The following is a 22,503-nucleotide window of genomic DNA, read 5'->3' on the forward strand; positions in this document are numbered from 1 at the left end:
TAGGGTCAAAAGAACCATGTGAAAGAGCTTTCCTAACTTCAGTGAGATCATATTAGAGGTCAAGCTGGCCACAGGTTTTAAATCCACATTATTTAGACTGTGACAAGATAGTCCTGAGTCCTAAGGAAGAATATCATACTGGAAAAAATGTTCCCTACATAGGGATGAGACAAGACTGATTCAATAGTAAAGCCAAAACTCAGCAAATTAAAGTCTGAAAAAGAATTTTCCATATCACTACAAAAGCTACCTCCATTGTGGAAAATTTTATGATTAAGTGAACCATCAATGGTGAACCAAAATGGCAAAAGAATGGAGTTTTCATACAAGTTGTTCTAAAGTGAAATCTCCAGATGTGACCACCAGGAAAAGTATACTTTGTTAGTAGCTAGTAAAAGATGATAACTCATATTTCCAGACACATCCAAACCCACCTGTAGCCAATTCTGACTAAAGTGGTGGCTTTAGTGCTAAATTGTATTGCTATCTGAGAGACCCACAAGCAAACGTCCTTACTGGGAACATTAAATATGTATCACTTCAAGCAGGTCAGCAGAAAATCAATATGAAATTTTCAGTGGCTCCCATGCAAATCTAGCTGTGAAAGAGATTTCCAGATCTCTGCTATTCATTTAACTTTCTCCAGCTGCCAAGTAATGCACTTATTGTCGGTTATTATCTAACCTAAGTGTGCCACAATATAATAATACCCGAAACTAATGTTATTTGAAATATAGCTGTACTTCTAAACATAAATTCAGACTTATAAATTAATGCAAAAAATATTCTATCAAGTAACAATTTGAAGTAATACATTCCACACATGTAAATTAGATATTTTACTGATAAACAGGCCACAAGTTGAACTTATGTGGTAATCAAAAGATATTAATGTTTTCTACATGGCAATTTAAAATTGCCATGCCTTCAGTGACAAGAGATTTCTGAAGAATCTGCACTATTACAAAATCAGAGAATAATTCATTTTGCAAGGACTTCAGGAAATCTTATCATCAAACCTACTCAAACTAAGGTCAACACTGAATTCAGACCATGTTGCTGAGGACTTTTTCCATTATAGTGTAGTTTTGTTTGGTTTTTTTTTTTCCTCTTGAAGCTCTCTCTCAGTATATTAGTCAGGTGGTCACATCAAATATATTTGTCATATATTTACTTCCTTTAAATCTATAGACAAAGAGAATGGAATAGATTTGCCATATTTCATCCAATGCCCTACACTGACTTATTGAGCGTGCGTTTAAATATCTGTATATTTCAGACAGGTAGCCTTCTGAGGACTTCAGGAAATCATCTCATCTAACCTTCTACTCAAAATAAGGTCAACTCTGAACTCAGATCAGGTTGCTCAGAGCTTGTTTCATTAAAGTGTAGTTTGGGGTGGGGTTTTTTTCTCTCTCTCAAAGCTACCTCTCAGTATGTCAGTAGGGTGGTAGCAATGCATACTGATTTCAAAGTCATGATTCTGTCATGAAAAAATAACTTCCAGCACAGTATATTGCCTCAGAGCTTGGAGCTTCTTTTCTTCTTCTCTGCTTTGTTGTTGTTTTTTTTTTTAAGCAACTACTGATAGGGACAATAATATGCTAGAGTGTACTTGGATGGTTTTGCCATGCAGTGTTCACCCAGCTTGTACAAAGATGAAACCAACACGCAACTACACAAAAGCCACCAAAAACCAGCAGATGACAATAGTGTCCCTGTTTGCTTTTATCCTCCTTCAAAAACATTTCAGAGAGACATGATTTATCATTCCGATATTTGAAAGATAAGACTCCCACCCTATTTTCACTTAGATTGACTCAAATGTGTTACAGTTAATAGTTATAGCTGTTATAGTTAAACACTATAATATCCTTTAATGTATATTCCCTAGAATAGATTGAAATTCAGTTAATATTTTTGGTAAGATAAACACTTTTCCCCACATAAGTTTTGAACAATGAGTGAAAACCAGGAAGTGACAATAAGAAGCTAAAACTGCTAAATCATCTTGAAAATAAACCTAAGATAAATGCAAAGCTTCTATCTTATTCCCCTTCTCCAACTTTCATAGCAACCATTTTATAAATCATTCCAGAGTACCATATGATGAAAGCAACAATGCCCCCTATCAGTAAAAAAATCAGTATTATACCCATCCAGGGTTTTTCCCTCTTTTCTGGAAGAACATTTATGCAAGTGAGAGTTATAATAATGGTTGGAACAAACTACCTCATGGACAGGTGCTGGGCAAGCAACCACTGAACTGGAGTGCTGCCAGTACACCTCACTCTTGTCTGGATCTTTCCACGGCAGAAAGCTTAGCCATAATGTTTGAATTTCACTCATCAGCCACTTCCCTTTTTTCACCCCTTACTCTTTCCCCTGCCAGTGTTTCCCTTTGAATGCAATGGGGCTTTGAGCAGAGGTTATTCAGAACCCAGTATAATTCTTAAATATATTCATTGAAACTTTGGATTAAACAAGAATAGTGTCAATTTTAAATCCCTAACTAGTGGTAGGGGTAGGTATAAAAATCTTCCAGTATTGGAAACTCTGGCTGCCTAATACAAAGTCTTTCTTTCAAGGCATGGGATTATTCTATTCTGATTCATTTGTGGTTTTCTTCTTTTCCACTCTACAAGCTTACCGTTGCATTTCTTAGCTTCTTCTCCTAGTGCTTTCTCCTAGTGCCTTTGAATGAAACTTCATGCTAAATCCTATATTAGAAAGCCCAGGTGATGGGGTTTTTTTGGTTCTGCGACTCCCCCAAAAATACTTATTTAGAAAGCATTTCAGAGTGCTTATTATACAGAACGACTTGGTTAACAGAATTTGCATTTCAGCTCTAATCCTTCAAAGGAGCAGTTTCTGCCCATTCCTTGTGTTTTAGTAAAGTGTTCCTGATGATAAAATCAGCTTCAAAATCTTCCCCCAGAACCATATCTATGGGGAAATTTGTAAGCTGGTTCAAATCCACAGCTCCCACTTCTCAGGAAAGAGCCCTTCAAGAAAACAGTTTCAGATTTGGCTCTTAACCATAATACTAAATTGACTGTGTGATGTTTCATGAAGTTCAGTATTAAAGGCTTTGTGCCCCAAGGCACACTTTCAGAGTTAGACCAGTTTGGCTTGGATCCACAGCCAATGTTTATTTTACACTATTTAGAGATTCTGCCCCCCTGATCAACAGCTGATTTGCCTGAACTTAGTTACTTCGAAGTCTTGAGTCACATTATTATTGCAACTGAGCCTCTAGACTTTTAACAGTTAAAGTCTAATATGACATTTTCCACCAAAATGTATTCCAGCAGCTGGACCACAGATCAGGATGCTGCAAGACTATAGTCAGCTCTACTCTTCAGTATATAACACCTTTTTTGCAGAACTGTGTTCAGTGCTAAACCTGAAACTAGTCTTAATCTGGGTGCAAAATTTAATAAACTATGCTATTTGGTTGAATATAGCATTGCTGAATCCAAAGAGCAGAAATACATAATGTTCATCACAAGACAGCTATTAACAATTACTCAGTTCAAACAATATATACACAAGGAATAAAACTTCCAGAAATTCTAAGATCACAGAAATGCTAGCATCTTTATTTACAAATGGAAGGAGATATGTAAATATGACAATACTCCCACATGTAAAGAGATTATACTTGCTCCATAATTTTTTTTTAATAGTAGCAAGTACAGCCAGTGTTGAGGAGCTAGTGAAGGAAAAAGGAGCACTCTTTTATATAGATAGTGACTCTTTAGAGACAACTCTTTTGTTGTCTCTTTAAAGTAAGGAGAAGCGTAGAAAGTAGAAAGCTTCAATGTAGTTTCAATACATGAAAACAAAGAAGGTAACTCTATAGGATTCAAAACAGTATACAAAGAATTCACGTGATAAACTAGCTGTAGGGAAGCTCTGGTTTCAAGATAAAACTTAGAAAACAGACTCCTGTGTATATATTGCTGCACTATAATTAAACCATTACATTGAAATATGCTAACACAATATTAATTATCAGTAAAAAAATAAGAATTGTCATTGCCTAATGCCTAAATTCTTCAGAGTACTTTTTACCTATAGATATCTGAAAGGCTCAAAACACAATAGTAATAGTTTTTCAAAACATTGTGATAAAGCTATTTCACTATTTATTCTGACACAGCATATTTAAAATAACATTGCTTTTTAAACCTTTCAGGCCTTCGAGTAATTAGCAGGCCTGAGCCCCTTGCCATTTCCCTGCCCTTACTTATTTGTCTCTTAAATTCTCTGAATTAGGAGTAGTCTACTCAGGTAATTTGAGGTGGATGTACATTTTCCCAACATTCAACAAGTACAGGTTCGCAATAGTTCCCATGCCAGAACTCTTCTCTGTAGGCAGTTAGTCAGAGCATTTGTCTCTGTAGCATGCAACATTTTGCATGAGTTTATAATTGAAACAATAACCACACTATAGTTGGAAGTAGATGAACAGCCTTAGAGCTGCACAGCATACTGGCAGGTAAATAGAACAGTAGTAAAAGGCACGCTTACAGTGAAGATTTTACATATTTTAATTACAAAGAGGAAAAAAAGCAATGACTTACCTGTGGAGATGAGGGATTAAAAGTCACATTGATGACAGATTCTGTGTGTCCCCCCAGTTTATGTGAAAAAGTGCTTGAACGCATTTCATATATGTAAGCCTAAAAAACAATGAGATTATATTTTCACTTTAAAGAAATATATCACATTCTAGAAGCATTAAGTTAAAGTATAGGAGGAGTAAAGATTCAGCCTACGGAGAAGTTAGTTAGAAAATTTTCATAATAGCTAAACAGATATAAAAGTCATCAACATCTTAGAACTGATTTCTATAATTCAGGATAATTTAGCAAATGCTTAAGTTAACTCAAATGAAAAAAAAAAGATTTAGAAAGAGTAATGCAATCTTTTCCCCTTAAATAACTTAACATTAGGTATATTTCAAGTAGGCAGGTAAAAAAATTACCCTTTTAAAATATATTTTTAAGGGTGTTCTTCAGAATTCAAACCCTTTCTTTTAAGTAGAAATATGTAGAATCTAAAACCTTGGTTTCTAAATTTGAAAACTCTTGTTTGTTGCTACAGTAGATAAAATTTTTCAGTTTCTAAATATGTCTTTGCAGTTTTTAATTGAACAGCATAGAATTCATCAACAAATCAATAATATTACGAAAGATGTGGGTATTATCAACGAGAAAAAGCATACTGCCTGCCTTTGCTTCTCAAAGGAAAAAGGGAAAAGTGCTTTCCAAGGAGTAAATTAAATTTAGTAGCAAAATAATTATATTCTTATTGGTACAGCTTCAAATAATGAAAAAGTGCCAATGCAAAACTGCATTAAGAAATTAATCCAAAATTCAGTGAAAGTCATAGACATACTGATACTATGAAAACGGTTGGATTGTGATATTAAATTAGCATTATCTTACATAAATAAAACAGAAAATGTTTTAAAATAAATCCTATAGTATAAGTCCTCCACATAAGAAACACTTATGAGACTCACGTGCAGGCACATAGGATTGTTTTAGACTATGCCTTATCTAGTAAAAATAACAATTAATTGCAGGATACAGTCAGATAGTATGCATACACAAGGCATATCAGAAAAGTCACATAGTATATGTAGAAAATAGGCAGACTTATTTGATATATTATAAATAAAATATGTATCTCGAAAGAATAAATTGTAAAGCGTGCAAAAAATAGTCAAAGATGATAATCCAAACTTTACAGTTTCAATAAAAAATTTAAATGTCAATTTTCTTTACTAAATCTCTGAAGTTAAGACTATGAACATGGAATTCAGAGCACAGCCTAACATAAACTAAACCAAATTGTGCATAGGGACTATTACAACAACGTATTACTCTGTGACTTGTCTTAAGTTTTTTGTTGAAAGTACCCTAAAATGAGTTTAATCAGACCCAAGGCAGCTGAGCTTCCCCTAGCAGACAGCAAACTGCTAGAAGATATACGTCCCAAAAACTTGTGGACTCCACTGACAGTCTTCCCAATTTATGAAAAGATTCACGGACCAATGCAGGTCCTGAAAAATACTTAATGCCTCACTCAGAAAACAAATCTTATCAGCCAACTCCAAAGATTCTCTAGTCCAAAGCAGCACTGAAGAAACAGTGGATAGTCCTCAGTGTCAAATATTCCATTCATGACCATATTTACTGAGAGGCAAACCAAGAGGCTAACTGTAAATCTACTTAATTGCATCCAGTTTATATACCTCACATATTCTGGATTCAGTCCAGGATATGGAATTAAAACCATCTACTGGCATAAATGAAGTATCTAAAACCAGACAGAAACATAGGTATCCATTTTTAACCTCTGGATTTTTTGCAGCATTCCACACAGATATTGCCATACTAACTGGGAAAGTAGCAGAGTCCACAGTAACGTGCTAAAATCATTGAGTCCTTCTTAAAAGGATACAGCAAGCACTTGTTAATTGGAAATTCTGTCTTAAAAAGTAAGACCCTCCTCCCTACTTTTTAAACATCTCAGGAAACTGGTCATAGTAATGATTATTTTATTGCTGGTAATATAAAAGCAGCAAATTTTTTTGTTTTAAAACATATGGCCATACCACAGCTACTGTGACTTATGCTACTTGGGACATGATCAGTTCACACGGGAACGGAGAGGTAAGGGGAACCCAAACCAGATAAAAGTGATATAATGACACAAAAGAAAGCATTCTGATGTGTCTAGAGACATGGAATTATTTTCTCTGATGAAAAGTACAAGACCATATATTAGTAAATTCAGTGTGTACCCAGGACTACTCAAGTTCTTGCTGTTTCCATAGAGAAACGCCGCAATTACTGTTTATAAATACCTCCAGTTAGTCATAAGATTCCTCTTTATTGACATAAAAATATTGAGTCATTTAATTATAATTAAACCAAAATTTTAAGTTGGTTATTTACTTCACATCCTAAACAGATTACAATATTACCAAGTAATTAGGCTTAAACAGAGAAGGTTTCAGAGTTCCAACATAATAGTGCCCTTCAAAATTTCCTTTATTTTATAGGGCTACATCCATCTGTTCTCCTCCTTCCATACTGGCTCTCCATTCTTCACTCTGATGATACTATACCATGACTCTGTTGGTATCAAAATTACCAGATGCTGACACCTGTGTGTTATCTCAGTACCTGTAATGTTGTGCTCTCTTCTTCATAGCCAAGCTCTGTCACACTGTGTATCACCTGGCCCTACTGTACAGACTTCCCACAGGACTTCCTTCTGAGAACAGAGTGCTAGCAATTACCTTTTTATTCCAGCAAGGATGAGGTGTAAAGGCTGCAGTCAGGTTGTACTTCACCACCACCACCACAGTGCCAGAGCAGACTACAGCAGTCATGCTCACATAATTAATGGAAATCTGCAAGTCTCAAGGAAATGAGCAATGAGATGCTGTAGAAGTCCATATTCCAGGGAGACTCCAGAAAGGTGTTGTGGTTTAGCCCCACTTGGCAATTAAGTACCACACAGCCACTCACTCACCCTCCCCGCCCCAGTGGGATGGGGGAGAGAATCGGAAGAGCAAAAGTAAGAAAACTTGTGGGTTGAGATAAGAACAGTTTAATAATTGGAATATAATAATAATAATAATAATAATAATAATAATAATAATAATAATAATGGGAAGGAAAACAACAAGAAAGCGAGAGAGGAACAAAACCCAGGAAAAAACAAGTGATGCAACTGCTCACCACCCACCGACTGATGCCCAGCCAGTCCCCGAGCAGCAATCGCTACCCCCCAGCCAACTCCCCCCAGTTTATATACTGAGCATGACATCATATGGTATGGAATAGCCGTTTGGTCAGTTTGGATCAACTGTCTTGGCTGTGCCCCCTCCCAGTTTCTTGTGCGCCCAGCAGAGCATGGGAAGCTGAGGAGTCCTTGACTAGTGTAAATATTAGTTAGCAACAACTAAAAGATCAGTGTGTTATCAACATTATTCTCATACTAAAATCCAAAACACAGCACTATACCATCTACTGGGAAGAAAATTAACTCTGTCCCAGCCAAAACCAGGACAAAAGGAAAGAAGTACGCTAAGTGAGAGGAGAGCAATAAGTATTACAAGCTGCACTGCGGTCTCCAGAACAGGATGCCCCTCCGCATCTAACTGACTGAAGAAACAGAGTATTCATGAAAACAGGCAGAAATCATTCTTACCAAACAGCCCCCCAAAATCCTGCAGACCTCTTGTCAAAATGGTTCAATACTACCACAATACTCAATAATGCCATTACACTTTTTAGGTGTTTGTATCATGAAAGATTCAAATCCTGTTCCTCATAGCTATTGTACACATGTCCATGCCCTTTGGAACTGTGGGAATGACCAAAACAGGACAAATATGTCACGTTTCTTAACACACTACAGAACTTTGGTAGATATAAGAACTTGAACAGAATGGAACTGAATGAGGAAAATATTGGAGAGAATAAAATCAACTCTAAAATTCAGGTATTTGGTACATAGCATAAGTCCTCTGGACTCTGCACAACTGACACATGCGGAGCTAGTAAAATAGATTTACGAAACTCCTATTGCAAGCAATTATTTCCCTTCACAAGCTAATTACTCTGCAATTGCAAGTTTTTGGATGCCTGCATCAGTTCTTCTGCATATACTAAGACCAGTCTTTGGCAGAGAGGTATAGGCAGCAGACAGGACTATGCTTTCTATCACTCACCATCTTTTCTCTTTCTGACCCCAAATTGCCTTACTGTCATTTTTCTTTTCCTCTTCAAGCCTACTCTCCTCCCCCCCTTTCATGGAATTAGGCAGAAAGAAGAGGCAAAGTCAAGGAGAGCAAGAGTCAAGACCACAAAAGGCTCTGAATCACAAATCTATAATGCCTTCCAATAATTTCTGAGCCAAGAAGAAACATGGCTCCATGTTTTAACCAAGAGAACATATCACAGAGAGAGATGGTTAGTGAAGCTGAAAATTTTCCATCATAATCTAGTGGCTTACAGAACTTTGCCAAACTTATCCAATAAAAATTAATTTTCCATTCCAGAGTCTCAGTTTAATTTGGGGAGGAGCACATTCATTTTTGGCTTAATCTCTCTGTTACAATTCCTCTCTGTAAAATAGGTGTGATAATATTTCACTGTTTTTTTGAAGACAAATCCAATGTTTGTGAAACCCAGGTATTCTAGTAATTTACTCTTCTACACAGTTCCTAAATCAACCATTTGGCTCATAACTTTCTTTCAAAAAATGCTAGGCAGCAATTGTGCAGCTTCAGTAGAATCTAGCAAGTGCGTATTCGGTTGTCTAAAAAGAGATGTTAGCTAATCACACTTCTCAAAAAGCATTCAAACTCTTACCTCCCACCTTTCAAGAAATGCTTCTAAGCCCTGAGCTAGAGGTTAGGCTGGGATGCAGCACTCTTCTGAATCATCACTTGTGTAACAAGATTCACTGGGTCAGAGAAAAGTAATGACAAGCAAGTACAGATAGAAGGCCACCTGTAGCTAACCACTGAAGCATTCATCAGCATGGGAAAGACCTTTACTCTGATCTTTACTACAGAGACTACTTTCGTGTTGAACAGCTGCTAGACAAAACACACAGAGCATGACTGGGAACACAACTTTCCCATTCTACTTCATTCCTACAATTCTATCCTAACAGAACTAGTGTTAAGCTTCTTTCTGATACTGTATTTCTAGCCCTATAAATCTTAAATATTTAGGTGTGGTGGTTCAGCTTCAACAGAAAAAGTGGCAGAGTTGCTGACTACATCCCAGAATAGTTTATTATGTTGTGGTAGCTATCATCTTCTCTTCCAATAACTGTGCTTTTAAGGAAAGTAATAGCAAATATTTTAAATCAGAGTAATTTTGACATGTAACACAATAAAATGTGATTAAAAGAAAAACATCACCATAAAAAAGTGTATAAAAACAGCTTCTGTTTAAGTAATTCTAGTCACAGATATTTAAGCTAGCCAGTGATAGTCTAAATTCTGAGAATAAAAGTTAACTTGGTGCAAGATTGAAAATAAACTTTTCAGTAAATTTATTTTTAACTTCAACAGTAAAAAAAAAAAACCAAACCACCAACTCAAAGGAAATTGTATTTTAACAGAAATGACATTCAGGTATTCATAAGAAGTGGAATAACTCCAGTATAAACATTCTCCTACTATAGTCTGCCATCATTCTAGTTTTACTACATTTCTGATGTCATTCAAATTGTTTTTCTATTCTATACTTACTAGATTTTTATAGCATATTCTTCTCTACAGAAAAAAAAGAACAGTAAGTGAATTATAAATGATACCATAACACTAGCCACAGAAGAAAAAAAAAGTTGAACATATTAATTCAATGACACAGGAAGAACAGATTTTCAGCAAATCAAATGTAATAAAAAAGAAAGGAAAACAGTCTAGGAAGTACTCAGCAATACCCAAAATGCATATGTGCATATAATCTGTTATAGACTTTAGCCAAAGTCAATCCCTTTTTTTTATATTAAGACCAATTTCTTGTAATAAAAATACTGATTCAGTAGATATTGCTATTTCCTTTCCCTTTCTGTCCAAGGGTCAGCCAAAAGTAAAAATCATTTACCTGTACCAATAGCTTCCAAACAAGTTTCCTGCACCCATAACCACATACTTACTTGTGTTTCCTTTCACTTGAAGTTTAAAGAAAATTTGGAGTAGTCAGTTTTCACTAACCCACAGAGTGAGAGTGTATTTAGCACCTTATATGTATATACAAGCTTGTGCTTTTGTCTTTAAATCTGTAGCAAGAGACAGGGAAGAAAGGTGAAAGTCCCTCCTTGAGGGGAAGAATTTGTCTCCAAATGGAAAACCACTTAATTTTACTGCACTGGTAGAGAGAGTGTGCTAAATAAATTGACTCTTTATCTCAGAGTTTGACTATAAATTCTTTCCTCTGTTTTCTTATACTCTGTCTTCAAAGCAAAATTGTCCCCATCTGTTCCCACTGCCCCCTAGTCCAATCCATGGCCATATGCATTTGAGTCAAACTACTTACACTCCTACTCCCTCCTGGGAAGAGAAAGAGGGGGAAGCAAATCAGAAAGAGAAACACTGAAAGCATAACAGAAAAATTCTCCTTGTTACCAGCTCTTGCACGGGGACCAGAAAAGGCAACACCAGTTTCAAGAAAAACCCTTTGTAACTGCTGTGGCTTTAAATTGGAGCACATATTTTACAAACAGATCACAGAAAAAAAAAAAAAGAATTAAAAAAAAAGACACTGGTATCTAAGATACTTAATTTGACCTTACGTAAACAGAGGTTTTTTCTTCAGAAGTTTTGCATGGATTGGCCAAAGTCATCCCTTTCCTGCGACTATTTTTTCTAATATTTCAAATGAGCTACAGAAGATGGAAGTGTTAAAGCCTCTAGATAGAAAAATAAATAAATAATAATAATTACACTTTTATGAAAGACATCTGGATTTATTAATAAGGCATTAGTCTCCATTTGCCTCCATCAGTGCCATCAAACGCGATGCACACTCCCACACTACATGATATAATTGTTTGGCTTGCACTCCACCATCCCCTGTTTACACTGGGGCACATCTCCCACTGAACTGTGTATTTTTCCTCAATCTTAAGCTGAAAAAGCACCTGAACTACTTATACTAAAATGAAAAATAACAATCAGCCTGAAGCAGACACCCAGCATGGAAGGTTTCAGCCCAAAATGTTCTCAATTATAAGCAACTGAAAACAGAATTATAGTGGAAAGTGTTAGACTACCTTAACTATAGGCATCAGTGACAAATCCATACATAATAAAAGAGATTTCACAAGTATCCTAAGCACTGATTAACACTCTTCAGTCCTGAGATATCTTATACACTTGCCACATGGTAGCATGGAAAGCCTATTCAAGCCTATCACCAAAACGTTGAGTACAATATGCCCTCTCAGAGTCCCTTCTCCTTCTAATGCCACTAATGGAGGCTGTCTTTCTGGTAGTCAGAGGAAATTGCCCACTACAGTAAGATCATCCCAGTTTCCATCTGAGTTCCTTTGACATAACTACAAAAGGAGTAACAGTGAAAATTCATAATGATCTTTATTATTAAAACAGTGAATATTATCAAGATCAGTCATCTTTCAAGATGCAGGAGATTTCCAAATGTTCAAATGCTGACAGTTATAGCTAACACACTTTGAATTTTCCTCACTAAAAAGGATTATATAAACGGATCTAAACCACATCTCAGATTTGCCTCTGTAAGGCACCCTTCTTAGAAGCTTCCAATTTATATTTTTCCTGATTTTAGTTTCTATTTAACTAGCCAATTTCAAAGCCTCACGTATATGACTGTTTTTATTTGTTTGCCTGTGGAATTTATGTAGCACCAAACACTGCTGTATTTAGGTTGCTTTTACTTTTATAACATACGTAGTTTTGGCAGAGTGCAGAATTATTTACTTGAAGATTTTGTTCTAAGAAAATTTACCTCACCTCTCATTATGAAGAGGGTTGGATCACACTCACTCTGGAAATGTCTCTTTTCTGACTGCTGCTAAGAGTCCCTTCTGTATCAGCTGTACCAATAATTGCATTCCCTATTTGCGTACTGGTGTTGACTGTTTGACAGAAATACTGCAAGATTCAGATGATGCAGAGGATCTTCGTTCAGATGTTTAGGCATAACAGGGAATTTCATTAGCTTTACAAAGGATTACCCCATCTTAATAAATTTGCGAGCACAATCCAATCAACTAGTAGGATTATAGGCATATGAACCAATGATACATAAAATTCAACTGCTGTTGGAGTTGTAGACTAAGAGGTATACATATAGAAAACCCAAGCCCTGTGGGTATAAATCTATACATACCCAAATTTTGGTATGCATGCACCTCACTGCTGCATGCATACCAAAATGAACCTTGGGTATTCATATCTACTTTGACTTCCTGTTTTGCCTACATTTGAATATGGGGTATTTTCTCTAAAATTATTTTTCTTAGCAAAAAGGCTATTTGCTCATACTTCCACCCACATGTAAAGGTTAACACAGTAACACACTGCAGCCTCATAAAGTTCAGTTTGACAGGCCACTAGAAAAAAGGTATTCTGTAATAGTTAAATAAACACACATCTATAGCCAGCAGAAAATCCTCCACTACTCTCAACTGCCAGTCTGGTTTTATAGCGGTCAGGTCTGAAGTGTATAGGCATAGATAAAGCAATAGCCTGAACTGACCAAGAAGCAAACGAGCAGCTAATGTGCTCATGTTCACATAATTCCATGGTTCATAAAATAATCTACCAAGGCTAAAATTTTCAATCATCTTCAAAGATATACTCAAAGAGACAGCGAAGTAACAGCACAGGGTAAGGTCATGTCTGTATTAACAAGAAAGTAATATTTATCTCTTCCCTCCTAGGATAATAGGCCTAAAAGCCACCCACACTACCAAAGAATCCAAGAAACTGAGGTTCAAGAGTAACACAAAGTTGTTTTCTTCTTTGGAAAGGGATAGATTTTCTCCAGCAATAGCTGGCAGAGAGGTAGTCACAGTCCCTGTCATTCATTCTCTGCCATGGATTTCCTCCTGCCAAGCAACATCAGTCCTGTTTTTTCCACAGTGAACATTACTAATGCTATTTTCTCCAATCATTTTCTCTTAAAGCCTATCTTAGTTAAACAATATGGACATATAAAATAAAATTTGAGCAACATATAATTGGGATACCAATGACACTGAAAACCAAAACACCCCAGATAGTCCCCACTGCTTCATATAATATATGAATATATGGGGTGTTATAATATAACACCCCACTGCTTCATATAATACATTCTGTTCTGCAAGCCCTCTGGTATGAAGTGTAGACGAAGACAATAAATACTAGACAACACCACTACCAGCCATTTCTAAAAGTAATTTTCCAGTAAAGAAAATATCCTCCTATTTTTCCAAACCCAGTATTAAAGTCAACACTACAGCATACTCTATTGTATCAAAGATACCTAATTTAAACATCAGTGATACCTCCAAGATGCACTCTCAAGAGATAATAAACATTCTGAACTATTAGCATGTCCTATCTCCTCCATTTACATACTTCCATACCAGAATATCTTTCTCAACCCCCTCCCTCTTCGCTCATCTGTAGTCTTTTATCTTCCATTCCTTAGTATCTAAAAAGTTCTAGTGAAATTGTGGTCTCAAAGGGAGAACAGGCAGCCACATAATTTTTTCATTCACGTTTTGGGGTTCTTGGGGTGGTTTTCTCTTTGCTATCTAGACCATTTTATGCAATTTTGTACCTAATCAGATGCAGTTTTTAAGCTTATGACCCCACAGACACACAAGGGTGGAAGTATTTCATATAAATAAGATCAGAGTAACTGACTGCAGTGGTAACAAATTAAGATAGGCCTCGTCTAAATTATTCTTTTAAAAAGAAAAGGACAGAAGAAAGATACCATTGCTAATCTCCATTTTATAAATCAGAACTGAGACACAGAAAGACTAATATGACTAATAATGTATTTATGGTAGTCAAGAAATAGATCATAAACTCCTGTGGCAATGATTACATCAGGACGTAGTGCAGCCCAAGAGGAGCGGATGTATGGAACAAAACAGTGCTGGCAACCCAATCTCCAAATGTATTTTGATGCTTTACTTCAGGCTATCTTATCTCTGATTTTGTGGACTGAACACCATTAGCATATAGAGAGCATTCAATTTGCTCAAGGAGTTGCTCTTCCACTTCAGCCTCATCTGAAAGAAATTGATCTGCATGATCCAACACCACTCTGTGATACAAATCAAAGCACAGTAAATGGGGAGGACTGGGAGATGTGCTTCAAAAAGGGGTATGCACACTCCTTATCCAAATTAAAAAGATCACTCTGCACCAGTGCACTGCAATTCATACACTAGAGAAAATAAGGGGAAAAACTTTAAAAATTTAAACTACTTCAAATTATAGAGGTCCTTTCACTATGGTTTCTCAAAGCCAAAATATATGTGGCTGAGTAAAGTAGATGACAAGTTTAACAGATAGCAGCATTGCATTTTGAATGCATTTATGAGTGACAAAATAAGAAATAATATTTTTAAAGCTACCCATCTTGATGTAAGAATAGATTAAAATAAAACTAAGAGTTGTGTTATGTAATACATATTTGTCTTGTCCTTATCAAAGAAGTTATTACTCTAATCCAATAGGGAAAGTCCTAAAGGTATTATGTGATTTGAGACAGTGAATTTTACAGCTAAATAAATATCTGGTAGCAAAACATTAAAGTATATTGCTCAGTAGGACTGACATTCTATTTGGAATATCAACTCCTGTAACTATTTAAAACTAAGGTGTCAACCATAAACAAATTCTACAGCTTGTGTTATGCCAGATGCAGAATCTTGTATCTGAAAACAACTGAGTCTGCAAGCACTATCAGGTCCAGGTTTACATCCAGCCACCACTCACAGGTTTGCAGAATTCTTTGGATATGCCCTCTGACCAATATGTTTCCAGCATCACTTCATAATGGGAATTTACTCTAAAACCAGTTTTGCACAAATGTTAACATTCAGGGATTAACAAGTGGTTAGTACACTGGTGTTATGTATAAGCATCAAATTGCCGTATCCTGTCTCCTGTTACTCCTTTCAATGTTGATGCCCTCTGGAGAAGAAGAAACAATCTTCCTACTCTCTCTAGCTTTGGTGCCTTCACAGTTGGAAGGCATAAGTTTAATCCTGGATTTTGAATGTATTTCAAAGACAATGTTGTAGGCAAAATCCTATACTTTGACGAGAAGTGTAAATAAAATGGAAGACAACTTCATACATTACCCATGCATTTTTGTTATCGATGTAGCAACCTGTTATGCTGAAAAACTTCTGGGTTTGCAATATGGGTCAGTCAGTGTGAACGGTGAGCCCAGGCTTTGAGATTTGACATGGACACAGAATTTTATGTAAGGAAATTCCATTTCAGCACTAGGGTCAAAATGTGCCCCTTAAAGTCTACAGTTCAAAAAGAGCTAGCAAGAATGAATCTGAAAACAATTAAAGAGCCAAATCTTTATTTCTGCATTCCCTAATTCATTTTTAGAAACTTGGAATTTATTCAGAGAGCCCGAAGGTCTTCAAAGACAAAAATGAAGAACCTAATTAGACATGAAGTAAAACAGCTAACTAGAACTACAGGGAGCACAGGAGATTAGCTATTTCTATTTTAAAAAGTAGCACTTCACACTCTCCAGATATATTTGTCTTTTTAGACTAGATTTCTTTGGTCAACAAATGTTTAGGTAAACATTTTTGTACAGAGCCCAGGAAAACGGAAATCTAAACCCAATTAGAGTATTTGTCCAACATCCTTACTACTACTGTCTGATAGTCAGAAACCTCAAACTGTCCACTTGTAAAACAGTTAGAAATTTAAATATTATGTGTATTCAGTTAAGAAAAAGTCAACCTATGTCACTTGTTACCTGAGGCTATTTAAGATGAAGAGAAGAGCTGATATTAGAAAAGTTAACTTTCTATGTTTTCTAATCACAATGACTTATGGTAAGGATAATCACAGTTCAAAACCAGGGTACCGTGGGTACCTGCTTTGATCAGACTGTCAGGTCTTGACAAATGTTCTCTTAAAGCTGGAATAATCAGTTAGGGGAACACTTTCAACCCATAACTTACAGTATGTACAGATATCATACTAATACACACAAAAGCAGTTCAAATAAAAACAAGTGGCTACTTGCAACACAGAAGCTATACCAAGCTGTTCTTGTATAAAATAGGTCATATACTTTGTAAGTAGAGAAAAAGGCAGATAGAATTTGTATCTCTTTGTTTACAATAACATATTTTGGTTTTCTGATTCTATGCCCTGTAGGAATATGGTTTTGATTTTGCTATTAATCAATGCAGCCAACATATTCCTCTGTGTCAAACACTTCAGATATTGTGAAATATAAAAGGCAGTTTAAGATTAATGTTTCTCAATTATATTCCAATTCTGCCTCTTTTGGCTTTAATATCAATCATATTTGTTAACCACAGGGTGCAAGCATTGCACTTGATAAATTAAACTCCAAGATGATTGAAGATGCAGTTGCTGGTCAGTGGAAAGTTACATAACTTATTGCCAGAATGCGTTATTTCAGGATAACACTTGTATTCACACTGCTGAATTTTTATGTAGCTTTTTGAATCCCAATGGACATTCACTCATAGAATACAATCTGCAAAAATATGTGGCTTCTTGATACTCTTAAAACTGTTCCAGTTGCACATCAGTCCATCTGTCACGATGTTATTAGTTTAACAATATGAATGGACTATTCAGTGCCATGTTCAATTTTCTTTTTCAAAAGGAAACACAAAAGTATATCCAGTCTCAACATTTCAAAGAGAAGCCTCCTAAAAATGCCCCAAAAACGTACTTTGTCCTAGCAGTACAGTTGTAGCAAGAGTCCGAAACTTGACTGAGTTTTCCTGAGGGGACAACAAGAACAATGAAAGTTCTCTACGGATATACAATGCAAATCATGCAAAATTCCAACCCAGGAGCCACACTAAAAAGTATCAACTGTCACTGTGCCCACCAGGGACCACATGCCAACTGGAGCAGGATGCAGTCCAGCTATTCAGCTTCCTGTGACGAGCAACCATGTGCCAAGAATTTGGAGTAAGGGCAAAATCATGCTCTATGACTTTGTTTTCTTGTGTCAGCAGTAATTCCAAACAATAGCCTTAATGCAAAAGACAAAAGGTCTTGTGACCGCACCTCTTTTTATAGTATTAAAAATCAACCTTAATTAGTAATCTCGACTAAATATATTTATAACATATATGTCATAAGCTGAGATCAATATTAGATGCATTTTGTTTCACAGACAAAGCAAAAAGCCTGTCTTTTGTATTGCAAACTACATTTTGAAATGCAAATTACCAGAAACCTGAAAAATATCTTTCGTCGTGGAAACGTCAAGAACACATTAGTTATTGCCAAATCTCCAGCAATCTGCCAATAAAACCTATAACCTTCACACATAATTGGAACCACTATTTCAAAACTAGCCACAACAGTAAATTCCTCTTGTTCTGAATTTGAAGTTGACCAGAAACCCTGTGTCATAGTCCTGATGAGTCACCTACAAAGACTTAGAAGAAAGTTAAACAGCTTTCCTACCCAACTGTTTTGAAAGCATGTGTTTACAATGAACCCCACCCCAGCACAATTTCAAAGGCCTATACTACAAGCTAGCAATCATCTATCTCTCAGCAAACACCAAGAAAAACATTGTGCCAACAATGCAGGGCTTACTGAATTAAAATTAGGTGCATACTCAAAAGGCAGTAATACACTTTTACTCAGGACTCTTTGCTAAGTGTAATAATTTAAATACTGTTGACATTGAATGAGAAAAGAACCTATCTGGGGAGGAAACGCATACAATCAAAGTTACACCCTGAATTATGAAAAGTTCTAATTACAACTGAATGAGTTTTCAGTTTGTATTCAGCTGACTGGTTCATAAGAAACCAGTAATGAACAGTCCATCACCCTGTATTTGCAAGCTTAAGTAAATCAATGTGTAGTGGCTACATAGTTCCTAGTGGTCAAATATGTACACACTACATAAAGCTGTGCTACAGGGGATACCATTCTTCTTGTCTTTGATGGCATGTGACAATTCAGAGTCAAGCACTATGAAAACTTCTAGAAACAAGCTTTTAACAATTACTTTGAGCGCTAAGATTTGGTTGTTCAGGGATTTTTCAGGCAAAATAAAGAACATACTGATCAGTAATCATATATACCTGCTACGTATAAATTAAGTATATGAAAGTATAATAGACCTCAGTTTTGCACATTAAGCTGAATCCTAGAAACATGCACAAAAAGTCTGCTTTGTGTACAATATGAGTAGCTCCTATAGTTTAGGAGGAAAATAAGCAAAAACATTACTTACACATTTGTCATCTGATCCACTGGCTATAAACCGTCCACATGGAGATACTGCAATTCCGCATGGATAGCAGCGGCTACTGTGCCCTTCAAAACGACGTTCACACCTTCAGAGAAATTTCAGTCTTATTAACACCAACTAAAAACCAGCTCTTTTACTGCCATTTTCATGAAATCCTGCTGAAGTCTCATCCATTTTTCTTAGTCTACAAATTTGCCAAGACAAATCCACAAATTAAGTTTTAAATATCTCTGCAGTAGGATTTTGACCAAAATGAAAGACATTAAAGAATACTAACAACTAAAAATAAAATGAGCACACAAAACTACCCCAGGACAATGCCCAAAACCATGCTTTGGCCTTGTTTAGTTTACAAAGATAGAAACATCATTAGCATTTAGAAATTAGGAGCTGTGATGCCTGCCATTAAGCTACCCCTAGTTAGCCATCTCAGCAGGGAAAGCCAAACTCCCCTGCATTAAGGGGAGGGCGTTGTGAAAGCCAGTCTGCTCTGTGAAGCTTTAGAAATCTCCCTCAAGTAATTTATATCAAATGAAGTCCCAGTATGCGGAATCATAACACAAATAATTGTTGCTTGCTTCTCTTATACTCAAATCTGGGTATTTAAACTGTGTTGCTCTATTTACATTCCTACTCCATGCATTAATCTATTGTATCTTGTAAATTCAAGAAAGGCAATATCCAAATGACACACCAAACTGATAAATCTAGCTATCTACCCTACAACTATAGATAACTTCTTACCTATGTGTGTTAATACAGTCTAAAGGAAGGAATGTATTTAAATTTAACACAAGAAATTAATTTCCTACTTTTCATGTTAATATTGCAAGGTAGCATTGTGGAGTAAGTTTTTGATAGCTGAGCGCACTTGGCCCATTTAAAAAGAATAATGTTTTTTAATGAGATGAAGGTTAATATACATCTAAAAAAATGCATCATTGTAAAGAACTGTGATAGCTTTGTAGTCACCTCAAAACTAAGGAAAAAAGTAGTATTTAGAGTTGCTTCAGTGTTAAAAGACATTTTAATACAAGTTTCAACCCCATTCAGAATTATCAATTATTTACATATGTATACCTCATTTCAGAGCTTTATTTTTATACCCACGAGGTATCATTTCAAAACAGACTTATAATAACCTGTATTCTTCTTTTGCCTTTATTATGAATGTTATCAACCTGCCCTTCTCCTTACAAAACAAATTCATATACTTCACCGTAATACAGCTGTCACGCATTCCTTTTTTTTATGTATGCTAGATCCAGGAACAAATTTGAAAGAGTAACATCTGCCAACACCTGTGATATACACTTTTTCCTGGCCAGTGAAATCACAGACGCTGTGTTAATTCAATTGACTGAACCCATGTGCAGAAATCTCTAAATTTTAAACCATGTTGTTCTCTTTTAGATATGCACGTATGTGTAAGAATGCACTGAATCCCAAGTTGATTTTGTTCACCCAGGTGAAACAGGCATACTTAAACAAAAATATTACTTTGTGACTGATCCAATGGCTATCACGTAGTAAAGCATAAAAAAGACACTTTTGAATGCATGAAAATACATAATTTTAGAGCCTAACTCTGAACTTTCAAAGAAAGTATACATTTGGCTGAATTTCTGTATAACAAAACTACTGATATCAATGGACATTTTGAGTATACAGTAACCAGACCTATCACCTCAGGCTAGTTCTACCCTAAAACTGTTGCAAATAACCCAATTTAAGAGAACACAACAGTTCAAAGAGAAGTAACTTATAAAGACAATTACTGTGACTAAGATGTAAAAACATTCTTCAACTTCAGTTTGCACATAGCTCTTGCATGAATATTCAGAGACTTTCAATAACTAATAGCTGCATTTGGGCCATTGAATAACTTGCCTCTATTCAAGCTTCCTATTGACAGTAAAGGAGAATACTAGCTACCTCAGTCTCCTCTCACATGCAGCATTCTAACATATATAACTCCAAAGGTTAGGCAATGGAGGACAAGTCACAGAATACATATTTGATTTATACTTTCAAAGAACTTTACTTTTTGGAAGGTAACTTAACAGAAAACATAAAGGGTAGCACATGCTTTCCATACCACAGCTTTCACAGTATCGTATGATTGAAGTTGGAAGGCACCTGTGGAGGTCATCTTGTCCAACTTCCCTGCTCACCTACAGTTAGTTGCCAAGGACCGTGTCCAGATGGCTTTTGAATATCTCCAAAGTGTGAAACTCCACAGCCTCACTGGGCAACCTGTGCCAGTGCTCAGTCACTGGAAATGGTTTCCAGAATTAGTTGTTTCATCACCTTCCCAGGGATCAAGGTGAGGCTGAACAGTCTGTCGTTCCCTGGGATCTTCTTCTTGTCCATTTTGAAGATAGGCGTGGCATTTACTTTCCTTCAGTTCTCAGACGCCTCTCCTGATCACCATGGTCTTTTGAAGATAATTGAGAGTGGCCTCGCAATAATATCAGCCATCAATGAGCTGAAGGCAGGCTTTAAAGAAGACAGAGGTGGGATCTTTCCAGTGGTGCCCAAAGACAGGACAAGAGGCAATGGGCAAACATTGAAGTACAGGAGGCTCTGTCTGAACATCAGGAAACACTTTTTTACTGTGAGGGTGACTGAGCACTAGCACAGGTTGCCCAGAGAGGTTGTACAATCTTCCTCCTTGGAGATACTCAAAAGCCATCTGGATATGGTCCTGGACAACCAGTTGTAGGTGACCCTGCTTGAGCAGGGGAGTTGGACAATATGACCTCCAAAGATGCCTTCCAACCTTAATCATTATGTGACTCTGTGATTAAGCAGCAAAGGCATTATTGTAACTTTGGGCAAGTCTTTCCTTCAAATATCTTAGACAGAAATAAAAATGAAGCATGATGTGTTTCATCTGTCTGCTGTTCCCCTTCACAGTCAGATGTGGCATTGCAAGATTTTGCCATCAGTTAGGCTCCTACCAAACATTATTCATTGTGTAGAGTAGATCTCTCCCACAACTCAGCCTCAATCATGTTTTTTCTTGTCTCTGCTGGAGTCCCAGTTGCTTTGTTTGTGAATTTCAGAATTCCCCCAAAAATACAGTCCTTCTCAGTGCCTTTTCTCATTATCACATATGGATAATGTTTGTAGAAATGTTTGAAGAAAAGGTTCCTTTTTAATCTTATACTTGTAAGATACAACAGCATCCCGTGAAAGAAATTTCCTCGTGAGAAAAATAAACAAAATTCATATATCCTCTGTCCCTCCTGAATATGCCTTCAGGATCACCATTCTTCCTTAAATAGAGCACTGGCCATCAGGACTAGTTCTCAGCGTTTAAGACCTCAGTCTCAGGGCCTGTAAAAGCTAATTTCCTTAATGAGGTGTTTCTTCTTCACATAAGTCTCCTAATAAATCACTGCAAACAACTTCCTTTCAAAAGAATTTGACTCCTCTGCATCTGTGA

The 22,503-nt window shown here is 36.3% G+C and overlaps 1 protein-coding gene across 1 annotated transcript in view; it reads right to left on the minus strand.

Moving 5' to 3' along the window:
* WDR27 (WD repeat domain 27) overlaps window positions 1-22,503 on the minus strand; it is a 156,965-nt gene that overhangs the window by 77,387 nt on the left and 57,075 nt on the right. The window contains exons 22-23 of the mRNA XM_072857728.1: window positions 19,035-19,137; window positions 4,590-4,688 (exon numbers count right to left, since the gene is read on the minus strand). Coding sequence (XP_072713829.1) covers window positions 4,590-4,688; window positions 19,035-19,137 — 202 coding nt within the window. The remainder of the gene's footprint in view (window positions 1-4,589; window positions 4,689-19,034; window positions 19,138-22,503) is intronic.

This window comes from Ciconia boyciana, chromosome 3 (assembly GCF_034638445.1).
Source record: "Ciconia boyciana chromosome 3, ASM3463844v1, whole genome shotgun sequence".
Classification (NCBI taxonomy): domain Eukaryota; kingdom Metazoa; phylum Chordata; class Aves; order Ciconiiformes; family Ciconiidae; genus Ciconia; species Ciconia boyciana.